Source organism: Antennarius striatus, chromosome 9, assembly GCF_040054535.1.
Source record: "Antennarius striatus isolate MH-2024 chromosome 9, ASM4005453v1, whole genome shotgun sequence".
Lineage (NCBI taxonomy): Eukaryota > Metazoa > Chordata > Actinopteri > Lophiiformes > Antennariidae > Antennarius > Antennarius striatus.
Genome location: NC_090784.1, coordinates 1,108,455 through 1,134,066, shown reverse-complemented (window position 1 = coordinate 1,134,066; position 25,612 = coordinate 1,108,455). Strand labels below are relative to the sequence as shown.

The 25,612-nt window shown below is 41.4% G+C and overlaps 1 protein-coding gene across 3 annotated transcripts in view; it reads right to left on the bottom strand.

The window, feature by feature from the left end:
- The window catches only part of tsnare1 (T-SNARE Domain Containing 1), a 157,804-nt gene that overhangs the window by 95,689 nt on the left and 36,503 nt on the right, over nucleotides 1-25,612 (bottom strand). For all 3 annotated transcript variants that reach the window (XM_068324314.1, XM_068324312.1, XM_068324313.1), the window contains exons 2-4: nucleotides 24,552-24,681; nucleotides 11,247-11,324; nucleotides 5,662-5,731 (exon numbers count right to left, since the gene is read on the bottom strand). In XM_068324314.1, coding sequence (XP_068180415.1) covers nucleotides 5,662-5,731; nucleotides 11,247-11,324; nucleotides 24,552-24,636 — 233 coding nt within the window. In that variant the 5' untranslated portion in view covers nucleotides 24,637-24,681. The remainder of the gene's footprint in view (nucleotides 1-5,661; nucleotides 5,732-11,246; nucleotides 11,325-24,551; nucleotides 24,682-25,612) is intronic.

Sequence of the window (25,612 nt, the reverse complement as noted above, 5' to 3'; positions counted from 1 at the left end):
CATTCACTTTCTCCAAAATTATCACTTTACACGAGTTACAACAGTTACATTATCAGCTTTCATTAATCAGCTTTTATTTGTAAAGCTCTTAATAACATCAATAGACATTTCAAAGCACTTTAAAAGACAGAAAAACCCAACTGAACCCTCCATAAGCAACAGCGTTGGGGAAAAACTCCCTCATTGAGGAAGAAACTCCGGACAGGACCCAGACTCTGGAGGGTGGTCATCAGCCTTGACCAGTTGGGTGGGAAAGAAATAAATGAAGATCAGGACAGGGTCAGAGACAGAGAGACAGAGAGAGAGTCAGATAGTCCAGATAGAGTCAGTGTCTTTATGGTTATAGTCAGACCATTTGATGCAGGAGCTGAATTGAGGACAGGAAAGTCAGGCTGTGTTCACCGACTCCTGAGTTGTTGTGTTCTATATATGTTACCCATCATGTAGTTGGTCATAGTCATCCAGCTGCATTGATGACTATATGGTGGAAGGAGGAAGAAAGGCAGCAGCAGATGGTTAGGTGAGGGGGGGTACTGGTGGGATTAGAGGAGCAGGTCGATAGCGGATGGGCGGATGAGGGGTGAACCTGACAAAACCTGTGAGGACATAGAGCACAGAGACTCCAGGGAAGAAGTTGAGTTAGTAAAGGTGTGAATGGAGACGAGGAGAGAGAGGTCGGAGAGGAGGAGGAGTAACAGAGAGGGTCAGAGAGAAGAAGGAGGAGTGAGGAGCTCAGTGAGTCTGGATGTTGAGTCTCCAGCAATGTAGGTCTAGAAGAAAAAGAACTTAGCAGCCTAAGCCGCCTTAATTGTAAAATTTTTGAAAAAGACATGTTTTAAGTCTGGTCTTAAATCATAAGAGGGTGTCTGCCGTCTGAACCGAGGGAGGGAGGCGGTTCTACAATAGGGGGGCTTGATAGCTAAAGGCTGTTGCACTCTACCGCCCTTACATGTAGGCATGCAGGGGAGGTAGAGTGGCAGGCAGCTCCTTCTTGGTGCACCTCAAATGAGCGATTTGTAAAGGGGGACGGCACCTTGCTCAAGGGCGCCTCGGCAGTGCTCCTGAGGTGAGCTGATGCCTCCCACTGTCAGCTCACCTCAGGGTATTTTTTTTGGGGGGTGGGAGCTGGAATCGAACCGCCGATCTTGAATCATAGGACGACCCGCTCTACCACTGAGACACTGCCGCCCCTTTCCCTGTAATCAGCTTCTTTTTTGTCACTCGCAGTGGAAATGCTGTTTTTGCTTCTCTTCAAAATAAAAGCCTATGCTTCCACTACCCAAAACTTCAAAATACACACTGTCCCAATTATCGTACAGCTCAAAAGCACCAGCACCACGGCCACAGCAGTCTCCGAGCATTTCAGAGCTTCAGGTTTCGTACCTTGGATATTTTAGTGTTTATCATAGATGATAAAGCAGAGGCTGGTGAAGATAGTGATAGAAGTCACCATCTCTCTGATGACAACTCTGATTCTGACCAACAATAACTCCTCCCTCCTCCTCCTCTTCCTTCAATCTAGTGTTGTGCTACATGCTACAGTACTGTACTGTGGGTTGTCTATATCAACAGCTGACCCTGGCTGTTGTTGGATTCCATTAAAACACTGGTGGAGAGTTCCTTGGAATATTTTCTTCTCATTCCCAAGGATTTAATTATGATGAGCAAAGGTTTATCACAAATTAATCTGAATTCAAAACAATTATTTGACTCACAATAAGTACATATTTTAATATATGGTTTTTTTTTTCTTATTTATTGTCCAGTAACATGATATCGTGTCATTTTAATGGTTTCCGAGTGATTTTAAGAGTCCAATATTTTTGGAGGGCAGATGTTGAGTGAAAACAAGTGAACTTGATTATTTTTTCCTGCATTTTTTTGAAAACCGAGGTAAAATAAAGAACAATTTAACTCGAAACAACCTCTGACTGTATTTTATTTTATTTATGTATTGTGTTTATGTTCTATTATTGTTTCTGGTAAGTCTACAAGAATAGTAGGAAATTAAACAATAGTAGTTTAATTTTCAGAATATGAATGACATTTAAATGACTTCAAATGGTAATTATAGATTGAAACTTAGTAAATAATGAATCACAAGCAGTTCTACTTACAAACACCCTCTCTGAACCAATGGGGTTCCTATGTTAAGGCCTAACTGTACCATTTGAATCTTGGAAGCGATGACTGAGTCATATGACTCCTTTTTCAGGCACCATGTGGGACAGGGGGAGTTAGAGGCAATCACAGACCAATCAACTGCCTCTAATATGGTTACCACCACCTGAAGCACAGTCATGAGTTTTTTCTTCAAACTCTATTTCTGTGAATATGTCAGGTAGTCCACGGTGTTTTTGAGAAGTGCCATATTAACAACGTACAATCCATAAAGTAGCACACCTGCCTGCAATTTGCTGTACCAAATTGAAACCACTCATGAGGCCATACGTGCTGATGTTTCTTCATCTGGTGTTCAGGATGCAAGAAGTCACATATAATCCAATCACTGGTTCATACATAGAGTAAAGCATCAGCCCCAGCCCTACTACAGCCTGTTCCATCTCAATTGTACCAGAATCAGCTGCAAATAACAGAGTGCTCATAAAAAAGACATTTTTTTAAAACTTTTTTTTTATATTTAAAACACTTATTTTGACCAACAACTAGAAAAAAATAGAAAAAAACCCTCCCTATTTAATTTCAGTCTGTACCACTGTGGTATAACGTATATTATATAAGAGTGTGTAAATGAAAACATACTAAAGATTCTTGTGTTTGTCTTAAAAAGGAGTTCATTTTTTCCATAAACACTTCGCCATAGGCGAAGTAAATTCCAGAGTGGCTACAAGGTTTTTAGCCTGTGTAGCCACAGCGGAGTTCTTATTTTTAGGAAAAAGAGGCTAAAACTTACAACTTTTTTGGACTCGTAAAAATCCCTGAGCGATAACATGAGAAAACAAACTTTGTCTCTCACTATTTCCGCACGCCGACGGAAATAGCCGAAGTGACCCGAACACTCCGGATCATTAAATATGCACTCGGGTCGTGACCTCCTCTCGTCCAATGAAAAAAAAAAGGATTCTATTTTTACAAGCTAAAGCCATGAATCGGTGTACGACAAGGCGAGGACGGTCGATCGAAAGAAATTAAGAATCGAGTGTTTTATAGTAGATTCTGTGTTTAGACTCTAATTGAACAACAAATGGTGAATGCTGAGAGGGGGGAGGAGGGGTGACAGCTGAAGCCACAATGGAAGAGGATGATCTTCCCATAGATCTGTCAAAGTCGAAGTGACATTCTGACTTTTAATTTGTGCTATGTGTCATAGCTTGCCAAGAATCAAAATAGTCTAAGTAAAACTTACAAGTAAACATTGAGTAATATTTTGCATGACTGTATTTTCACATAGTGAATGCTATGCTATCAATTGTTGAATCTCACATTTATACCTGCATTCAGTTTATCTTTTTCAGGTTATTCAGTTTCAGTTTATTTTTCTTGTTTCCATACATGTTATTACAACATATTTCACTTTCATCAGTGTTGGAACATCAGCAACAACATCCGAAAAGAAAAAAAAGGATAGAAGTAGGATAGAAAAACAGATAGTTCAGCTTGAACTGTTGACTTCAGTGTATTTTTGTAGGTAAACTGAACAGAAGATTGGAGGAAAACAACCTCATTTTCTAAAAGATTTCCCTGTGCACTAGGGGCTAGTCATACTAGCTCCTAGTGCAAGTACAGTGTAGAAGTTGTAGCTCAAAGGTAAAATGTTATGTATTGTTTCATTGTGAATTGTTTGAATAAGAGACGTAACCTGAACAACAAAGTGAGTGGTCCGTGTCTTCATTGCTGCTGCATTTCATCTGTGTCTCACAGATTTGTACTTTGTTAATGAGGTACCATACTCTGGGACCCGTAACAATTCCTCCCATCACAACACGTCTGTAATGTGTAGCAGAAGTAAACCTATAAGCACAATTTTGTGTAATTTCTTTATTTTATTGTATTTTGCCAAAACTGCCAACTGTCACAATAACCCTTGATGCACTCACATTATTCAAATAGCACCACAGTCAATAAACCCTCAAAAGAAAGAAAAAAGGAAAGAAGGAGAGCATTCACAATAAATGAATACATAAATTCAGTCAATACAACTTAAGAACGCGTAAAGCTGGCTCTTGCAGCTCACTTGGTGAATTCATCCTCATCCATTTATGAGTAATTGCTTAACCTCCATTTCATTGCTGAAAAAAATGGTACTTATCTATAATTCCATGAACTATTTGTGTTGTGAGGAATTGACTATCTGTAGCCTTTAATCACCCCCCTGGTTCATTCATTCATCTTCTTCACAATTGCAATTGAGTTCTCTTCAGCCGCTTATCCACAGTTACGGGTCAGGGGTCGTTCTGGAGCACTTTGACATGGATGGCTTCTTTCACTCCTCTGTCAAACCATCTGTCTTCCCTGTCCAGGATCTGAGCATCAGTATCCTGAATGGAGTGTCCCTCTTCCTTGAGGTGACAGAAGACCAGCCACCATCAGAACTGAAGAAGCCTCTTGGATGAGAGGTGAAACGTCTTCAAGAACTTTCTTAAAGTCCAGTGGATCTACTTAAACAGCTTTCGATAACCATGACCTGGATAACTGAGAACCTACACAGACAGGTCAGAGCTGTGTTTTCCACCTCTTCTGTATACAAACTGGCCATTTAAGGAGATACCAGTGAGCCCATGGCACAGCCATGTTTATCTTTAGTTTTCACCATGTAAAAAACTCCTCGGTGTTTGCTTTCAAGGCTGTAAGGAAATAAAACTGGACGTCAAACATCTCCCACCAATCCTAAACAAATCCAGTTGATTCCTTGTTTACTTGATAGACCTCAACCTGAATGACGGAGAACCTACCAGAGAGTCAGAGTAGAGTTCTTCCCCTCATTGCTAATGTCAACGATGTATGTAAACTCCCTTTCTTCTTGTTCCATTAGGAGTCACCACAGTGTGTGATCCCTTTTCCCTTCTGTAGGTGAATGCTCATATTTGTTTGGCAGAGTTTTGTATGCTGGATGCCCTTCCTCCCCCAACCCTTTGCCTTTATCTGGGCTCGGGTTCGGCCTGCAGTTGTGCCCCTGTAGAACTGATGCAGATGCAGCATTCATGCCATGTATGCAATATACCACTGGACTGAATCCCAAGCTTAATGTAAAGGATGCATTTAGATTGTTTAATTCACTCTTAGGTCATGATGCCATGTGTGCAATGTTTTAAAAAAATCACCAGTTGAAACGATTACTTAAATAAAAGTATGCATCTGACATCAGTAAAACACATTTACAACTAATTACATGTAATTACATGAATAGTTTTAATTATTTTATTTTTTTCCCTTCTCTGTAAATCCGATTTACAATTTTCAAAATAATGAGAAGGTATAACTACCAAGAATAATTACCGGTAATAAGGTAAAAAGTTAAGCATATGTTTGTGTTTATGGCATATGTACACTAGTAAAGTAGAGGTTCAAAGTACAGCAATGGCAAATTTGTACTGTGTGTGTGTGTGTGTGTGTGTGTGTGTGTGTGTGTGTGTGTGTGTGTGTGTGTGTGTGTGTGTGTGTGCGTGCGTGCGTGCGTGCGTGTGTGTGTGTGTTACTCACAGAGACTGTCGTAGCTCTGCTGTGTCTCTAGACGTTCCCAGTGACTGGAGGTTCTTCTCTAGTGTGACAACTGGGGGACAGTAGAAGAACACGAGTGTATATGTGTGACAAAAGTCTGCAGTTTTCAATTTCTTCCAAAAACATGTGAAACTAAAAGGAGGAAAACTTTCTTTACTTGGACAGTGCTCTTTTTGTTGTTCTTTCCAAATCATGAGGCATGTACAGAGTGGGATGGTGCCATCATACTTTACAGAGGTTGTTTAAATTCATCAAATCTGAAAACCTGAATCAAAGTTCCATCAAATGACCTTTCTTGTACCTCAAACTAAGCAATATCTAAAACCCTGAAAAAACATCAAAGGCTAGGTAACCTATTTATAATCTAAACGAAAAACTCTCGACCCATAATTCACGCTGACTCTTTCAACCTGATCTGTGAACTATATTAGCTATAACTTAACTTTATCCCTACAACCAGATGCTAATCTTAGAATGCAGAATCCTAGACTGAAATGAAGTTTGACAGAAACAAATTATCATTGAATCTAAGTAAAACCAAATTCATGTTATTCTGAAATTGTAATAAGAACTCACAAGCACAGATACAAACAGATACGGTTAACTTTAGAGGAGTTTATGAAAATATTTTTTTGGGATAATAATTGACGATAAAATAAAATGTAAAACATACACAAAACAAACTATCAAGAAGCATTTCAGTTATGAGCAAAGCAAAGCACTTTCTGGACCACAAATCACTCCACATTTTCTACTGTTTACTTATTTTACCGTATTTACAATACTGTGCAATACAATCGCTATTCATACAGCAGAAAAGAGCCATAAGAATCGGTCGTAACATTGATTATAGAGATCACACTAATTCACTATTATGTTAATCAAAAACATTCAAATTCATAGACCTGGTTCATTTTCAAACAGCACAAATCATGTAAGAAACAATTTACCCTTGTTGGAGGTACCAAACCCTGTCGGTTTCATATGCTCACTCACCAAACCCTTCTTTAGTAAAAAAAAATATTAATTTTTCAAATTGAAGACATAAGTATATGTTTTACTGGTGTATTTAATGAATTGTGCATTAAAGTCACCTTTTTCTAAGACAGTGCATGAACTGACATGAAATGACCTACCTGTAAATCAGTGTGACCTCTGCTGTTGTCATAGAGACCAGTTCAGATATGCGTGGCTTCACCTTGACAGGTGTTACTCTGATGTCATTTTACACCAAAGTCTGTTTCTGTTGTTTTCCATCAGCTTCAGGAAGTGTTCCTTTATTTTTACCAGCACCAGACTAGAGTTGTTCACCTTGACATTCAGATCCTGCAGAACCCTGACTCCCATCACGTTCTGTTATACAGTACAGGTACATTCAGGTTACACATGTTCGTCTGACCACTTTCTTTTTTTGCTCAACATAGTTACTATGTTAGTTAGTTAGTTAGTTAGTTAGTTAGTTAGTTCCACCCGTTCCTATTTGGAACATTGGGCGACGAGTCTCCTCCAATTGCTCAGGTCTCTGGCGACCCTTCTTGCTCCATGCTAGCTGACACCCGTCTCGCTTAGGTCTTCTTTGGCAGTTTGTCTCCACGTCTTCTTTGGCCTCCCTCTCTTCCTCTTTCCACCCTCTGGCATCCAGTCCATAGCCACCCTTGCCGGTCTCTCTCTTGGCAGTCGGAGTGCGTGGCCAATCATTCTCCTTCTCCTTTCAGAGACGATGTCTGACAGTGCAGCTACCCCTGCCCTCCTCATCACCTTGGTGATGTGGTCTCTCCATGAGATCCTCAGGATGGATCTCAGGCAACGCCGATGGAAGACATCTAACTTGTTAGTAATGTTGGCTGTCTTCATCCATGTCTCACAGGCGTAAATCGCTGTTGGGATGACCACTGACATATAGAGGTGTAGCTTGGTAGCCGTAGTGATGGCTTTTGATGACCAGATGCTGCGGAGGCGTTGGAGCACTCCAACAGCATTACCAAGTCTACTGTTGACGTATTTCTCCACAACACCTGTATTTGAGATGTTACTCCCAAGATATGTGAAGTTGTCAATGTACTCTATGTTGTGTTGGTGTAGAGTGAGTGGTTGAAGGTGTTGGTGCTGTCCGATGGCCATGGCCTTGGTCTTTTCCTGGCTTATTGGTAAACCGACCTTACTCATGCAGATTGTTGGTCAACTCCTGGAGTGCGGGCTGGGTGTGACTTAGGAGAGCCAAATCGTCTGCAAAGTCCAGGTCAGCTAGTCTGCCCCCTCCCCACTTGATACCAATGTTTGCCCCTGTGATGGACTTCCTCATCACAAGGTCAATAGCCATGGTGAAGAGCAGAGGTGATAAAACGCAACCCTGTCTTACACCAGTGAGAATGTCAAAATCATCAGTTGTGCCACTGTTGGTTTTGACATCACAAGTAGAGTTGTGGTACAATGACCTGAAGATGTTGATGTCCTGGAGGGATACACCATATAGCTGGACGATCTGCCACAGTGATTCCCGGTGGATGCTGTTGAAGGCTTTCTTGAAATCAATATAGTTGATCATGAGTGGTATCTGAAGTTCTTGGCACTGCTCTATGATGTTTCGAAGAGTAAGGATCTGTTCAGAGCAAGACCTTCCCTTCCTGAAGCCGGCTTGCTCTTCCCTCAAGATGTTATCCACTATGTCTTTAAGGCGATGGAGCAGAACACTGCAGAATACCTTGCCGGGGATTGACAGCAGTGTAATGCCCTGCCAGTTATTGCAGTCTGCCAGGTTTCCCATCTTAGGCAGCGTGACAATGACCCCACGTCTCCAGTCGGCAGGAACCTCTTCAGCATGCCAAATCAGGTTGAACAGGTAGGTAAGGCTCTCCACAACAACGTCTTGGCCATGCTTCAACAACTCGGCAGCTACCTCATCGAGTCCCGGTGCATTGTTGTTCTTTAGGCCCTTGATTGCTCTGGCAACCTCAATCTCGGATATCTCTTCCGATGTAATGTTTAGAGTTGGAGCTGGTGTATCGTGCTCGAAATTGAGGAGCATGGGAGGCATTGGTTGGTTGAGAACCTCCCTGAAGTGTTCGACCCATCTTGCTTCTTGCTCCTTGTCGCTTAGGAGTGTCCTGCCATCCTTGCTCCTGATTGTCACGCTAGAGCTGCTCCTGGAGTTGGTTAGTTCCCGCACGATCTTGTATAGGGTCGTCGTGTTGTTCTTCTGTGCTGCTTCCTGTGCCTCTCTTGCTTTCTCCTCTAGCCACTGTCTTATGTCCTTCCTGCAACTCTTCTTTACTGCCCTGTCCAAGCGCCTGTACTCTTCGTCTTCCATCCTCCAGCTCCGGAGCCTCCTCTTTTGTTCTCTTTTTATCTTGGCCACCTTACTTGCATCAGTCAACTTCCAGGTGTTGTCTGATATCTATCTTTCTTTGTTGGTACCCCTCTTTCTGCCTATAACTGCTTCTGCAGTTTCAGTGATGGCACAAGAGAACATACTTCACTGCTCTTCAATGGTTGCAAGGTGTTGTGGTACCTTGACCTTCTTACTCAACTCCTCACAGAAGCTTTCTGAAATGTTGTTATTCTTCAGCTTGTCCATTGTGTAAGGTCTCTTGGGCTGCATCTTTTTCACCTTCTTCAGCTTCAGCTTGATTTTACCCACCACAAGGAAGTGGTCCGAACCCACATCTGCACCTCTGTGGGAGCGAACGTCTAGCAATGACGAGCGCCACCTTGTGTTGACGCAGATGTAGTCCAGCCTATCCGGGTCCCGCCACCAGGTGAAACCCAGGTCATTTTGTGGATCTGCTTGTGCTTAAAAAAGGTGTTACCAATGCTGAGGCCGTTGCTACTGGTTAGCATCAACAGTCTCTCCCCGTTGTCATTCGTGGAACTTGCAGACCAATGTGGTCCAACTGTGGCATTAAGGCCCCTTCTGTCGCTATCCAGTTTTGCGTTGAAGTGTCCAATCAGCATCTTGATGTCATAACTGGGGATCTCCTCAAGCACGGTCTGGAGCTGGTTGTAGAAGGTGTCTTTAACTTCCTCTGAGGCAACTTCGGTTGGGGCATAGACTTGCACGACGGTTACTTTGGTATATCTGGTGTAGAGCCTTGCTGTGATGATCCGTTCATTCACCGGCTTCCATCCAACCAATGCTTGTGCCGCACTGCTGGAGAGGATGATGCCGACTCCATGGGAATCGTGGTCTTGCTTCCCAGAGTACAGAAAAGTTGCTCCGTCAACCATGAGGCGCCCCTGCCCCGTTCACCTCATTTCACTAACGCCATAGATGTCTAGGCGATAGTCCCTCATATTCTTCAGCACCTGGTCCATGCGACCAGACTGGAACATTGTGCGCATATTCCAGGTGCTTACTCTGGGGTTGGTCTTGGTTCCGAAGATCAGGGTCATCAGGGATCGGGCTTCCTGCTGGATTTCACCCGGCCCGGTCATAGATACATCTAAGGATGTGCCGTCTCTTCTTCGCCGTGATTTACCGGAATGGCTTCCTCTCGTCGTTTCTGTAACAGGTTTTTGTTTTACAGCTCGAGGTTGTTAACCTCACGCCCAACCCCCAACCTGGAGGACCAGTTGGATGCAGTTTAACATCATACCTAGTTACTATGAATTAAAATACTAAGAACGCAATCAGATGATGTACCATAATGACAGGCATAAATCGACTACTGAGTGTGCAAAATCCCATGTAGCACAAGTTGGCTAATCGATGTAGTGTCACGTGATCACCTGCAGCCAGTGATGGCTAATTTTGTCTAAATGATTTTTAATTAAGTAGTTGAGAAGGGGTAGGTTTGAATAAGCCTATGCTTCACCCTATTCCTTTCTGGACATGTGGGAGTCGTTGCGTTGACTATTGTAATTGTTGTATTGTTGTTCTCTCTACTGTCAATGTTCTTGTTTGTTTTCCTGTTTTCTCTTTTTCTTATTTTGTTGTTTTACTTCTATATGTACAAAAAACATAAAATAATTTAAAAAAAGAATGAGTTTGAACATAGTGTTCCCAAGATGGAGCTGGTCAAATATCTCAAATTATTTACTTTATGGAAAAAGTGCATATCTGCACAAAAACACACATAGTGACTCACATTTTTACATACACAGTATGTTCACATGAAGACTTCCTTCACCCGAATCAAATTTTCATGAGTTACATGGTTAGTGACATTCTGACCCAAAAAAAGACTACAATGGGACATAATTCTCCTTATTCTGATTGTGTCTTTTCTTGGCCTTTTACTGGTGTTCTAGTTAGCGTGAAGGAGAAAACGGGCAAAAAAGGGCATGGCGTCTTCAACAGTGAGTGTAAAACAGCACATGGTTTAGTTTGCTTCACGGTTTTTGCCATGTTTTTGTCATGTTTACTTTGGTGTACCCTCCACTGCTGGCAAATGTGGAAACACCCAGAAAACAATTCCATGTTTGCACATATTTCCTATGTGGCAGAATTTAAGGAATTCCCACCCTGGCCATACATGTGACATTATGTGAACAGATTTCTGTCTCCACATTAGTCCTTCATATCAACACACACAGGTACAGACATGTCTATTGATGAATGGGCTTCTTACCGTTGGCGTTGATCTGGAAGATATTGGAGGAGGTCTCCTGAAACACATCCTGCAGTTCTGAGGGGCTGACTTGTGTGGCTTTGGAGAAAAAACACAATATCAGCACAACAGTTCTCAGCCCAGTGAAGCATGACACAAGAAGAGCTGACATCAGTGCAGCTCCGGCGTGATGAATAAAAACTGTGTGGTGAAATAAAACAGAACACGTTTGATTTCTCACCGTCTGCTTGTAGGTGTTTCTCCTCTGTGATTAACTGAAGCTTCTAAAGCTACCGTTCTTAAGTTAGTTCTGTTGCTGTATGTAAATGTCACCTTGATAAGATGTTAGCCCAGTTCACTCCAGCCTTGTGCAGTCATTAAATCATAGAAAAACTGTAAATTTACATAGTTTTAACTTACATGAGCAATACACTTATCAATAGTTTAAATCATGGGTGTCGAACTCATGAGGGTCACATCAGCATCATGGTTGTCCTCAAAGGGCCACATGTAACTTATAAATGTCACTAAATGTAATGTAACATAAATGTAACTACTTCTTAATGTTAAATAACACTGAATTTATGACTTATTCAAGTTACAAACATCAATGATGCACAGAAATAAAATGTTTGTCCTTTTAATTTGTCAGGTTATTAAACCCACAGAACTCCATCAATCGAGGATCAAACTATCAATGAATAAAGAAAAATAACATCAAACACAATTTAGACATTAACCTAATGCATCGTGGGTAATGTAGTTTTGGTCAAAACAGACGTTTCACCTATTTATTTTTAGACACTGAACTTTTATGCTCTTGCAGGTCACCTAAGATGATGTGGAGGGCCACATTTGGCCCCCGGGCCTTGAGTTTGACACATGTGGTTTAAATGAACAATGGATGAAACATTGCAACAAACATGAACTCTAGTTCATAACATGTAGAAGACTGACACCAAAATGTTTTCTTTCTTAAAGAGATGATAGTTGGAGCAGGCGTGCAGTAATGGAGTAGACACAGTTTAATGAGGCTATGTGTGAGATTCCTGTGTTAGCTATTTCAATATGTACCATTTTTTAAATGCAGGGCATCTCAGCGCCCTAAATATGGGGTACTGGCATCTCTCCACTGCCAGTTCACACTCCAATCGTTTTGGTCCACCAGGGTTTTGAACCAGCAGCCCTCCGGTCCCCAGCCCAATACCCAGTGGATTAAGACACTATCGCCCCGTAGCTGACATCCCATAGTAACTACTGCTGTATTTGCTCTATTCACCCTGTAAAAGGTGCAGAAATCTATTGGGCCAAGTTTACAGAGGGGGCAGTAAAGGCTGACTGTATGGACAGAAAAGAAGTGACACGTTAAAATTACGTGAATTAACTTGAGTGAATTTATTTTCCATGTAACAGCTTTCTGTTCAGATGACAGTTTAATCCTCTAGAGCAAGGTGCCTGTGCTTGATAATAAGTGTACTTAATTCATGACATGTATAATAAACAATGGCTCAATCAATGCAGTCCCCTCACACTGTACATGTGGGGAACATGTCGCACTTTGCCATGAAGATTCACTGTTGCTTTTCTATTGCTGAACTGCTGATCAGTGACTATAGAAAATAGCACAAATAAAAGTAAGTTACAGGTGTGGTCTACTGTACCCCAATACAGGAGATGTACAGAAAGTCCAGTTTGAGCCAAGGGATTTCCTGGAGAATGGGTTATATTTCTCCAAACAATGATATGATGTTATATTCTCTTCTAACACAAAATGGTACCCTGATGTCTGAAAATGTTAATTCTATAGCTTATCCTGTGGCCCTACATTGAGCTGGCATCTTTTCCAGGGTGTAGTCCACCTATAGTTGGGATAGGCTTCAGTTGACCTATGATCTGCAAGGTAGTGGTTGAAGAGGTGATTGTAATCGTAACATGTGCAAGCAAATAGATGGAACCTTATTATTCCAATATGTTTCACTGAAAAACAGATTGTTTAGAGTAGGAATCTTTTAAGTAATGCTAATTAAATGAAATGCTTCTATACTGCAGTTGCTTTATATTGCCACTAAACCATTTTGAAGGTGCTTGATGAAGTGATAGCAATCCTAATCATGTTAGAGCTGGATAAGCTTTTAAGTTATATTTATTCACATGAAGATAGGGGTCATTATTCCATGAGCCGTGATCGTTTCAAATATTTACGAGACCCATAATTATAAATATGAATATTTAGCTGAGATCCTGTCATCATCATGATCATCCAGATCCAAGAGGTGAAATAAAATATTGAGAGGTTGAATGAGAGGACATACGTGTTCTGAAAAATAATTTGAGACATTTTTAAACGTATTTGAGATCAAGTTTTAAATAATCAGAAATATATAAATGTAGACATGGCAGCACGGTGGTGCAGTGGGTAGCACTGCTGCCTCAAAGCAAGTTGTCTGTGGATTTTCTACGTTCTCCCCGTGTCTGTGTGGGTTCTCCGGTTTCTTCTGACCTCCGCAAAAATGGACTTCAGGTGGATTGATTGGTTCCAAATTGCCTGTGAATATGTTACTGTTACTGCCATGTCCTCCATGTCTACCCCGTTTGGACAAAGGTGCAGCCTGTTCTTTATTCGATCCCTTCCAGCCACCCATCCAGACTCTTAAATGATGGTCGAGTTGAAGGCCAATGGGGAAACGCTGCAGCCCACCGTTATGTGTATCTGTAAGGCTATGTCCACACTTAGCCGGATCTTTTTGAAAACTCAACTTTTTTTCTCCTCATAGATAAAAATTTGCATCCACACAACAGCGTTTTCGAAAAAAATCTCCATCTAAACGTAACCGGATAAGTTCGTCAATCAACACGTTTGTACAGGAGAGAAGTCCGGGACGTGTGGAAATTCACGCCGTTCCTTCTGGAGGACGACCTCCATCAGAGTTCTCCACCAGGGGGCAGCGCATCCCGGTCTGACCCAGAACCAGCGTAGACACGGGTCACATACATGTAGACACGGGTTACACACACTGACGTCACAGCGGTTTTCGTCGCAGGGAGACGCCCCCCGGATAGAAAAAAGTTTTGGTTACAGCGTCCACACGACAACAAAGACCCTGCATTTACAAAAAACTTCACTTTGGCTGGGGTGTATCGAAAAGTTGTGTTTTTATCCCGCACATCTGTGTTGTCCTGTGGATAGAAGGCGTAACTGTAAGAAAAAAAGTTGCATTTTTGAAAAAGATCCGGCAACGTGTGGGCGGGGCCTCAGTGCTGCCTCATTGTTGGAGCAATTTGGGTTGTTACACAGAACTGGAGATCCTGGAAATAGACTTGGACTTTGGATGTATGGATGGATGGATAAATAGATGGATAGATTGATGATGATGATAATAATAATAATAATAATAATAATAATAGTAATAGTAATAATAATAATAATAATAATAGTAATAATAATAATAATAATAATAATAGTAGTAGTAATAATAACAATAATAATAATAGTAATAGCCTCTAATGTAGAATGAAGCGCAGTGACGATGAGGAAGTGGACTGGGAAATGGGACTATGTGGTGACTGGCAGCAGCTATGGTGAGTTTGCTCCAGCCCCTGTGGGCAGCACCATTTTCTTGTATCAAAGCACCCGTCATTGCAAATGACAGGGAGGGTTAATGGCCTGGAGCCATTACAGCAGGCTGAGATCAACATCCCAACCTGTACAATCTCCACGCACAATCAATCTCACCCACTCTCTTGTCAAATACATGCCCAGTAATGACTGCACCCAGCTGGCTTTTTTTTCCTAACACGCTGACATTACAGGGTTTATGCAAAATGTAGAGTTCCTATTCTGACGACGGTTGGATCCGATATTGATTGGAAAAAAGGATGAAGGCAAAGATAAGCTGGACAATGGTGTGAACTGAGGAAAGAACTGTTAGACATATCCTGCACATCACCAATCATTACCTCCACTCACTGGGCTATACTGACAACTCATGCAGTCTTTACACCATTAAATGAGGTTTAGCAGCATGACAGGATTGTCAGATAGTCGGAAATACTTTTTCAAATAATTTTACTACACAAACTTACACATTTTGTCAGACTATCATTTACTGAGATGGAAGGACATCCGGTGTGGTCCACAGAGGCAGTCTGGTTTATCCAAGTATGTGCCGTTGATTGGGGGGTGAATTTATGTCTGTGGTTATTAAATTTCTAGGGTCCCATATTCTCTCTGAGACAGACATGGAAACACCACATGAACATCACAACATTCCAATGTAACCATGTGACTAATGGTCCCGTTATTTGTACAGCGTGTCTATACAAATAGTTAGAATACATAATTCTAATCCCAAAAGCAACCTAGAGTCATTACTTCCATAAAATATCAGACTTTCTGAGCTGCAAATGCATGAGGATGCACTAGAGATGAGAAAATATATTTACAAATGTTCCTCTTTTCCTGTATAAGTGTAAGACGACTAGAAATGGCCGTACACAATTTTATATAAAAGCCCCTTGAAAACAGATTGTTATTCCTTGTTGGGTTGTTGAATAATTGAACTTCAAATGCCAAATAACAAAAAAAATTGATTGCTTGTTGTGCAGACAGGAGGTCACATACACTGCCTTCAGCTAGTTTCAAGGTTAAAGTACAATTACTCACAAAGTAACCCCAGTTCCACTGAGAGAGAATGAGAGAGGAGTAACACAAAGTAGTAATCCAAAATTAGGCTGAAGCAGGAACACAAAATCTCATCAAACAAGATCTTAATGGATAAATATTGTTTTTGGCAGTTTCAATATGATGCCAGATTTCACTCTTGGAATGACTGGAGTCCAGTGACGTCTTCTGATTTACTCAAACAAACAAGACAAGAAAGAGCAAAGGTAAGTCACTTGTGAAAGAATGCCCATCTCCCAGAATGGAACCCTGCCAGCACCCATGGATAGATGAGGTGGTCTCTTTAGTTTTAAAATGCAGCTCAGCCTTCAACATTGAAGTCATGGAAGAGGATTAAAAGGAGGATGAACGACTGCCGAGTCTACATCAGCCGGTTAGGTTTGTGGTGTGTAGATGTCACCTTGTTGTCTCTGCCAACAGGAAAATGGCCTCAGAAAGAAGACCCAACACCGGACTGTCTCCAACAGTACACGTCTGAGAAGCAATCGAGCCAACAATGGAGTGTTATTCAGATGTAGGACTAAAATATTGGCTGGAGTTGCTTCTTTTCAGCCAACTTGATGTGTTGAATTAGAATGGCACGTACAACAGTAGATAGTCTCTGCAGCATATCTGCCTGCCTGACTCGTCCCAACCCCTTTGAAAACGGATGTTTAAATAAGTATGTTATATTCAGGGAAAAGTTTGTTGTGTAACATTTGAAAAAAAAAGAAGTAAATTATGTTTTTTTGTCTCAGGATTTATTTATTTTTGGTTAAAAAATTTCATCTGATATCAACTAGGATTGAAGGGAGGGTGAATGAATTTACCTTTGTAAGGTCAAGGGTCATTGAATCTGAAGCAACTGGACCATAGTCATCAGAATACAAAGGTTAAAGTATCACTAAAATGAGACCATTGCAGATAATACCAAAGATTTATGTGTACTGCATTATTTAAGAATTTAAAACAATACTGATTAAAATATACAAGTTTGATAAAAGCATTGTCTCAATATGTCACTTAAATTTCTTTGGACCCAAGTATTTACCTGCAGAAATGAAATGACTAAGAGTCTGTGAGCTTCTCTGTTATCCAGGTCATAGCCAGTCAGTTCAGCCCTGAGCTGAAGAAGTTCAGTCGACTTCATTTTACACAGAAATGTCTAATCACCGGATCAGATCTAAGGTCTTTTGCTTTGCATAAGTTTTGTACTATTTGGACAAATTGGTGTGAATAAGTGTGTGTCACCTATGTTGTCACACAAGCCTCTCAACGGGAATAACCCATCGTTTAAGAACAGCCAACAATAATCTGCATTTCTGATTTCTTGATCACTTTCAAGAGTCCTGTGACACTCCTAAAGGGAGGGTTAAAGGGATCCAGAGTTTGTTTGTTTTCTAAGCTGTATTTTATCAAATTTCATCTTTTCATATTGAAAACAAGTAGTAATAGTATTGTGTTTACACTATGGTGTGTCCACATCAGCATGCGATTTCAGAGGTGCAGGTATGCACAAGTCTTTAGGTCGGGTCCCTCTGTGGTTCAGCAGCGTCTGAAGTAGTTTACCTTTGATTTTGTCCTGTAGTTTAACACTGCACACACATTTTAGAAATGACAGGAGTAAGAACGTGTTGGGACGAGGCCCCAGGTAGACCTAGGACACGCTGGAGGGACTGGCCTGGGAACGCCTCGGGATCCCCAGAAGATCTGGAAGAGGTGTCTGGGAAGTTTGGACCTCCCTGCTCAGATTATTGCCTCCATGACACGACCCCGGATAAGCAGTTGAAAATGGAGGGATGGAAGAACATCTCAATAATGCTAATACTTTTCCAGTTTCAAGAGAAATTGGGAAGCTCATTTTACTGTACTCAGACTTACAATCAACTGAAACATCCTTATGCTTACCGTGCTTTTGTGCATATGTTTAGGTAATATTGTATTATGGTCCCATTCTTCATTAAACTTGGAGAGTGAGAATAGGAGAGTGGTCATATCAATGCGACATGTTTTGAGACATTTTAAATTCAATTCAAATTCAAAAAACAAAGTCTTCCAAACAACCAACCATCTCGCCCGTGTGCATTTCTATAATGACACGTCATACGCAGCAGCCCTCTTCTCGTGAAATCACTTGTCAGTTAAATAGCAATGCATTTGCTATTTGCAGTGTGTGTGTGTGTGTGTGTGTGTGTGTGTGTGTGTGTGTGTGTGTGTGTGTGTGTGTGTGTGTGTATGATGAGAAGGTGATCAAGAAGTCCATTATAGCAGAAAGCTACAAAACCAACAGGTACATTTTCATTTATTCCTACTTTTCTTCACATGCTCAGTAGTTGTTTTTGTTTTGTTTTGTTTTGGGAGGGGGTGTCCCTTTATTTTTTAAGGTATTTAAATTTTTAAATGCTGCAACCCCGATCTTGGGATTATGCATTCGTCTTTGTTCATGTTTATGTACATGTGTCGTGTTTTTAAAGTTTTATTAGCCGCTGTGTTAAGATTTGCCCAATTTGGACTCGTATAAAAATAAACTTGAAACTCCACACCGTCTCAGTGAGATGACTGCTGCCTCTAAATAGCAGTGCTCCTGAAGGGAACGGGCTCTCGTCATGTCACACAGAGGAGAAACTATGAAAATAAATTCAAGCCCATTGGCCTGTTGGTAGGATTACATAGAATGCCCACTTGTGAGCATGTGTTTCTGGTGGCAACTGAGGAAAATTATTTATATTTAATGATACAGTTTAGCTGCTGAATAACATAACCAGCTAGACGAACTGAATCAGTAGTGAGCCAGTCAGAAGGGGCATAGTGCTCTCTCAGGCTGGGGCTCACATGAGGACGTTAAGTCATTGCAGGCTTGACCTCAGATCAATGGAGTCTCAGTTTTCCATTAATCCACACGCAGCTCTTTCACACGAGACCCACTTTGGCCACTTACTGCCCGTCAGAAAAGCACATCGCTGTGGGGGCAAGTGCTCATCACAGCCTTATTACATCCATTCCCCTTCTGCTTCATTCAAGCCCAAGAAGCAGGTGAACGTTGAGATCACCACAGGGAACTACTGTGGCAGACAGATCTATGGGTTGGGTGGAACAACCACAACTTTGCTGTCTACTACATAAAAAACACCTTAAAGTGTGAGACATGTGAGACATGCAACAAAATCATTCATTAATGTTATATTCAGTACAACCTAAATATGTTGGGAGTCTTAAAAATATAACTTTGATGTTATCTTAGGTTCTGCTCTGCAAAGTTGTAATTTAGAGAGATCTTATTTTTAACATGTCTTTTTTTTCTTAAACATTTCTCAGTAAAACGGTGAAGTTATTGATTTATTGTTAACTAGTTAAACCACTGAGGAAATGTTAACGTGTTCTGTGTCAAACTGCAAATCTTACCTAAAACCACATTCAATGGAACCTGGGTCAGCAGCCTGATGTGTGTCAGTCTGAGGTGTTCTTGGCCCCACAGACCAAATGATTAACCAATCATTCAAAACACTAGATTAATAAATAATAACACATCAGCAGCTCTGGCTGCCAACTCACTTCGTCTTTTTACCCCGGAGTGTTTTAATTGGCACTCCTGCAAAGCAATAGCCAATTGGTCAGTGGGTTAGATAACACTTGAAACCAGATGCCTACCTTACTGCTGCCTCAGCTATAAAGTTGGTGGTTAAAATAAAATAAAATAAATAAATAATGATATATATATTGTATATATGTTCAGTATGCTAACATGCTCACAATATGTTTTACATGTATCATTGGTCAGAAAATATCGTTGAGGTTAATGGGGCAGTCTTTATCTTTAATACACCGTAGAAGGAAAAGACGACCCTACAGTTTGCCTCATGGAAATATACTGTGGTGAAATGTGTTCTCTGCTTGTGAGCCAGTTCTGGTGGCACACGTGAAAATGCATTGTAACTACAAGCAATTTATACAAATCACTCTTAATAAAAATTAAGCATTTTCTTTGAAAAATACAAACTGTACCCAGTAAATAGAAACATATTACAAAAAGCGCCATCCTTCAGAAACAGGCACAGAACTTGACTGAACTTTTGGTTAAAGGGACAGTAAAGTTAAAATGAACCGGGTCTGTATTTGAAGTGCATAAGTAAAAAAAAATAAAAAAAATTACCAAGTCTTTTTTATTTGCAACAGGGACTTAGAGAAATGAAATTGATGGTAAGTTATGGAGCGCGCCACGACAGCGGAAGTGACGCAGCCGTAGACATCAGGGTGAATCCATATCAATGCAGAAAAAGACAGCGACAAGGTAAAGAGACGGCATTTTTGTAATTATTTATCTGGATGTAGCCAAAAATAATGTCGTCGTTATCAGAAACTGAAGACGGGTTCCCAGTGAAGCCACCTGGGGGGTAATTATTCCATTTAATTACCACCCGATGTCTGCGGAGGATGAGGGTTTGGACATCTAGAGACTCATCCCAGGTGTCGTCACCTGAACCTGAATATCAACTAGTGATAATGTCCTGGTTGGGTTGACTGTGTGGATGGAAAAGTTCATCACTACCGATGCTAACGCGCTAGCCCATCAATGGGGTTTTCCATATTATGTTAGCATTGATCTAGCGGCCATTCATTACTGTTGGACTGTGTGGAGTTAATAACAACTCTAGTTTATATTAATATGTCTTGTATTTACTAATGTATCAGGATCAGGGCCTGACATGATGTTTGTGTGTTTTATTCAGTGTCACAGATCTTCTCAGTAAAACCATCCGTCTGTCACTTTGGATATTGTTCACTTTTCACGAGGGCCATAATCATACTCTGTGTTCAGGGTATTACCCTCATTGTCTTTGTCCCCAACATCAGCAGGTTGTGTTATACATCAACTTAAGCTGACGTATGGCACCAATACTGGGGGGAAAGCTTCTGTCAGTGAACCAGCTGTCAATCACTTCTTAATTCAGCAAATCACTTTATGGCATTATAACTGATGACGACGAAGGGCCAGAGCCTGGCTGGAACCGGCTGTGATTTCCTCTTATGGACTGTCATGTGTCGTGTCATTAAATCCCAATGATTTTAGGCGCCATTTAGATTCACGTGAGGGGACTAAACTGAATATGTGGTTTGGCGCTGAGATGCACTGCGGTACGGATTCAGTCCACCTGGACCAGACTCAGACCAGCTCAGACCTCAGGTCCACCTGCATCCATCAACACAAACCAAACACACCCAAACTTATAGTTTGTATCATATCTATCAGCATATTATTAGAGAAACTACAGCGTTTACTTGTCTGAATCACACCCCATGGATTATTATTTGTTTCACCCAAACAGCAGCTTTTGCACATGATCCTGCTGACAAACCAACCAACAAGAAGAAAGAACTGACATGAGCAAAACACAACTTCCTCTGAGGAGGCATACGACACACGCATCAGGTAACCGCGTCACATTCTGTTGTTACTGTGAGCTTTCTACACGCTTCTACCTTCATATGTCTGGAGTGTGTGTGTGTGTGTGTGTGTGTGTGTGTGTGTGTGTGTGTGTGTGTGTGTGTGTGTGTGTGTGTGTGTGTGTGTGTGTGTGTGTGTGTGTGCGTGTGCGTGTGCGTGTGCATGTGTGTGTGTAAGCTGCAGTGTCCTGTCATTCTGAGTGAGACTTGTGACTTGTGGATCTGACAGACCTCCTCTCCAAGCGCATTGGGGGGAGGGTTGAGAGCTTTGGAGAGGGAGGAGAGAGATTAGCCTACAGAACAACTCTATTAGAGACTTAACCTGGGCTTTGATCATTTCCTGAGCTCCCCTTCAGATCAGCTCGCGCAACAGACGGCAAATCTGACAGCCTCCCGCTCCAACCGGCTCCCCAACCACCACCACTAGGAAAGCACCGCCGCTTCGCCGTGATCAAAGATAGTCTTCCTGCTAGCTGAGTCTTCCATCTGTCTCCCCACAACAGAGACAAGCTAACTGTCAGACTGACGCAGACGTTTCCCACGGCGTACGCGTACAGTATGCTGGTGCTCATGGGATGTTTGTTTCTCTCTCACTGACACGACTCCCCTTCCTCCCCCATTATCTGTGTCCATGTATCTGAATCGCAGCATAATTACTTCTGCCAGCTTCTCCCCTCCAGTGTCAAACTTGACTGGTGGGAACAACCACTGGGTTCAGTCTGTTATGAATGCACAGCAGAAAGGTAAGACCAGTTCATTTGGGGCGGATTGGCTGTTCCCCCAGTGAATGTCAGGTGCCTGTATGTTCTCACATGACATCATTTCACTGGTGGTTTGATTTACTTCATGAATATGATTTTAAGTCAAAACTTTTTTTTCTCTGAAAGTAAATGTATAGAAATTTACATTTAGACATTTTTACTTATATACCTCTATACGGAACTGACCTTTAACCCCCATCTGGGAGGTTATACGTTCTCATGTGGTTGGTTGTCAGCTGGTTTCTATGGAAGGAAGATTTTCTTATAATTGATTTGAACTCTCTGACATTTAACAATTGTAAAATGTGTCAGGGAATACTGTTTGGATCTTCATAAATAATGTCAGCCACATATGTGGTTGGTGTTAATGAATGGGATCCATCGCAATGGGATTTGTTTCAGGAACACACTCCACTGACTTCCATCTTCAAATCTGTAAAACACGGTAGGCCTACATGTGTGTAACCTGTGATCACAGGTCATAGTCAGCTGGGTGGAAGGGGGGTGGGGGTGCACCCTAGACGATTTGCCAGTTCTTCACAGCCACCCAAGTGGAATTGAACCGAGGACCTTCTTGCTGTGAGGAAACAGTGATATCTGCTGTACCACTGCGCTGCCCCAGTTTAAGGTATATGGGCATTAAATATGTAACTATACATATCATATTGCAATTTTATACCCTTAGAGTGAAGAAGAGCTCAGTTTGTTTCCATACACACTGTCACCGTGACAGCAACACAACGGTACAGCGCATCACAAAACCGCTCCAACTCACACATGAATGAATGCACTTAAAATAGAGTCAGTAAAAAGTCATTCTTTACTCATAAGTAGCCATTAAATCTCAGCTTTACACGATGGGACAGACATCTCAGTGACAAACGGATCTAAGTGTCCTTAAACAGAGAAGAGAAATAATCTCTACATCATGTCTGACTGACTCCACTGGAGTCTGAAGGCTTGTCAACATTATCAGCCATGAGACTAAATCAGCTCAGAACCCCTGGGTCTCCACACGGGGGGCAGAGCCGCCGCTTGGAAAGCCACTCAAAAATCACGAGAAGTTAATTGGAAACAATTCTAATCACTGGAGCTGTAGGCTATAACTCACTGATCAACTCCCAGTCAGTGGGGATTTAAACCTGACAGCAGATTAGAATCTTTCAGTGACATTGGTCATGCTTTAACCATTTTACTTTGAGACTGAGCATAAATTATTCTAATCCTCACGCACAACTTCATCTACTCATTATATTTATAATTATATTTATTTGTGTGAAGCTCTACCACCACATTAGAGTTTATTCTCATATATTTACATCATGATTTGTGGTCTGCTTGTTTTTTTGTTGTTGTTGTTTTTCAGTGGGGAATAAAAAATAGAAATTTTGTCTTTAGAGCGTTTTTGTCTTTGGTTGTCAGGAAAAGGTTGCCGTTATCAAAGCAACGAAAATAAAATAGAAATGGCCGCATTTTGCTAGATGGACAGAAACACAAATCCACCACTAGCTGTATAAAGATTTGCTATTACGTTGTCAGCATGAGCCAATGATGTAATGGTTATAGTGTGTCTGAAGGCCTGCACCAACAGACAGGACGTCATGGCCAAAGAAATCATAAAAAAAAGTTCTCATGTTGACAATTCATCAATTCAAAGGCTTTGAAATAAAACTGTTGAAATAAATTGGCTGTTTTGTCATGTGGTAATCAGCATGTGGGATTATAGCTGATGTGATCTGGATTTGTTGAGTGTAAAACAACATGAAATAGAAAGTCTCATTTTCTATTTGCTGGAGATAAACTATTAATGAAAAATATGCCTTGCTCTTTCCATAATATTGGCTCAGTGTCCCTGTTTTCCATTCATCTCTAGATCTGTGTGTGGCGAGTCCATCTCACTCACACTCACACACACACACACACACACACACACACACACACACACACACACACACACACACACACCTCTGACTTGGCCGGGAACAGGTTTTACCTCGAGGGCTCTATCCTGGTACTTTCCTATTACGAAGCTAATGGAAGCAGCAAGAGGATCAAATCCAATGAAGCTGCATTTCACACCGCTTAACCCTCGTGAAAATCTATGACCTCTGCAGAACTACACACACACACACACACACACACACACACACACACACACACACACACACACACACACACACACAGTAGATTGATATGTATACTGTAGGCCATTGTTTAGAATGAAGGGGGATGGAGAGTTTGTGATCATATAGCAGTGCAGCTTCTCTGTGCACGTTTCTCATCATCACATATGTATTTTTCTTTGCATATGTGCAATGTTGATTGCTTGAATGATTAATTTCTTAATGAATAATAAATGATGACTAGAAATCCTCACTGATTACATCGTGGGTGTGACCTTTAACATACGACATGAAAAAACATCACCCTACAATCATGAAAATGATCCATACTGGTTCTCACCTACTGGCTGGTAACCCTGCCTCAGAGGACCTCCAAAGGGGTTACGACCCCCAAAGGTTCCTCCATCGATGGACCCGTAGGACATGTCTGGTTGCTGGGGGGGTGGGGAATCAGGTCAGCTGCAGGAACACTATGGATGGAAAAAAACACCAAAAAACAAAGAAGTCAACAATAACTGCACTCCCAGTGCTTTCATGATGACATTGAATTCATATAAGTTGAGCTACTTGATTCAGTTCTATTCAGCGTTTTTAGGTAACATTACTAGGGAGAGGCAGGTAATAGGTGTTTTACACCAGCTAATCGTCTATTTTATACCAATAACAGCATTTTCAGTAGACTCAGGTAAGTATGGTGGTAACTTCAGTAGGTTCCACCAGGGAAATTGTCATCTCCGTTACACCACACAGCACAGCAAGCACACAAAACCAAGTACGTGACACCTTTCAAGATTTAAAAAGAGGACACACCATAAAATATAAAAACAAAAGAACCATAAATATGTATAAATGGATATGATATGCAAAATAGTATTAAGTGTTTATAATGGCGTGAATTGCAGGAGTCGAGCAGTTTGATGCTCAGGGGATGAAGGATCCTTCAGTCTGCTGGTCCTGCATGTTGGTCCTCAGGCTTCTCAGGCTCCTCTGGTTGTTGGTAACGGTGTGCAGAGGGTGGCTGACATTGTCCATGATGTCCAGCAGTTTGTCCAAGGTTCTCTTCTCTGCCACCATTGCCAGAGAGTCCAGCTTCATCCCGACCACCGAGCTGGTCTCCTGATCAGCTTCTCCATCCTGGAGAGATCCACCTTAGTCTCCAACACACCACAGCGTACCATAGGATGCTGGCGACCACAGACTGGTAGAACATCTTGACTGATAGAAGTCTTGACTTCCCAACTGCTACCTTTGAGTTAACTGATGAAGATATTCAAGGTAAAGATCTAAAGGGACCAAATCAGGCCCTTTAGACATTCGACAACAAATATAAAAAATAAAAATTAAAAAATTAAAATAATATCTTTAATCATTTTACTAAGAACCGGTGAGACTGCAGCTATC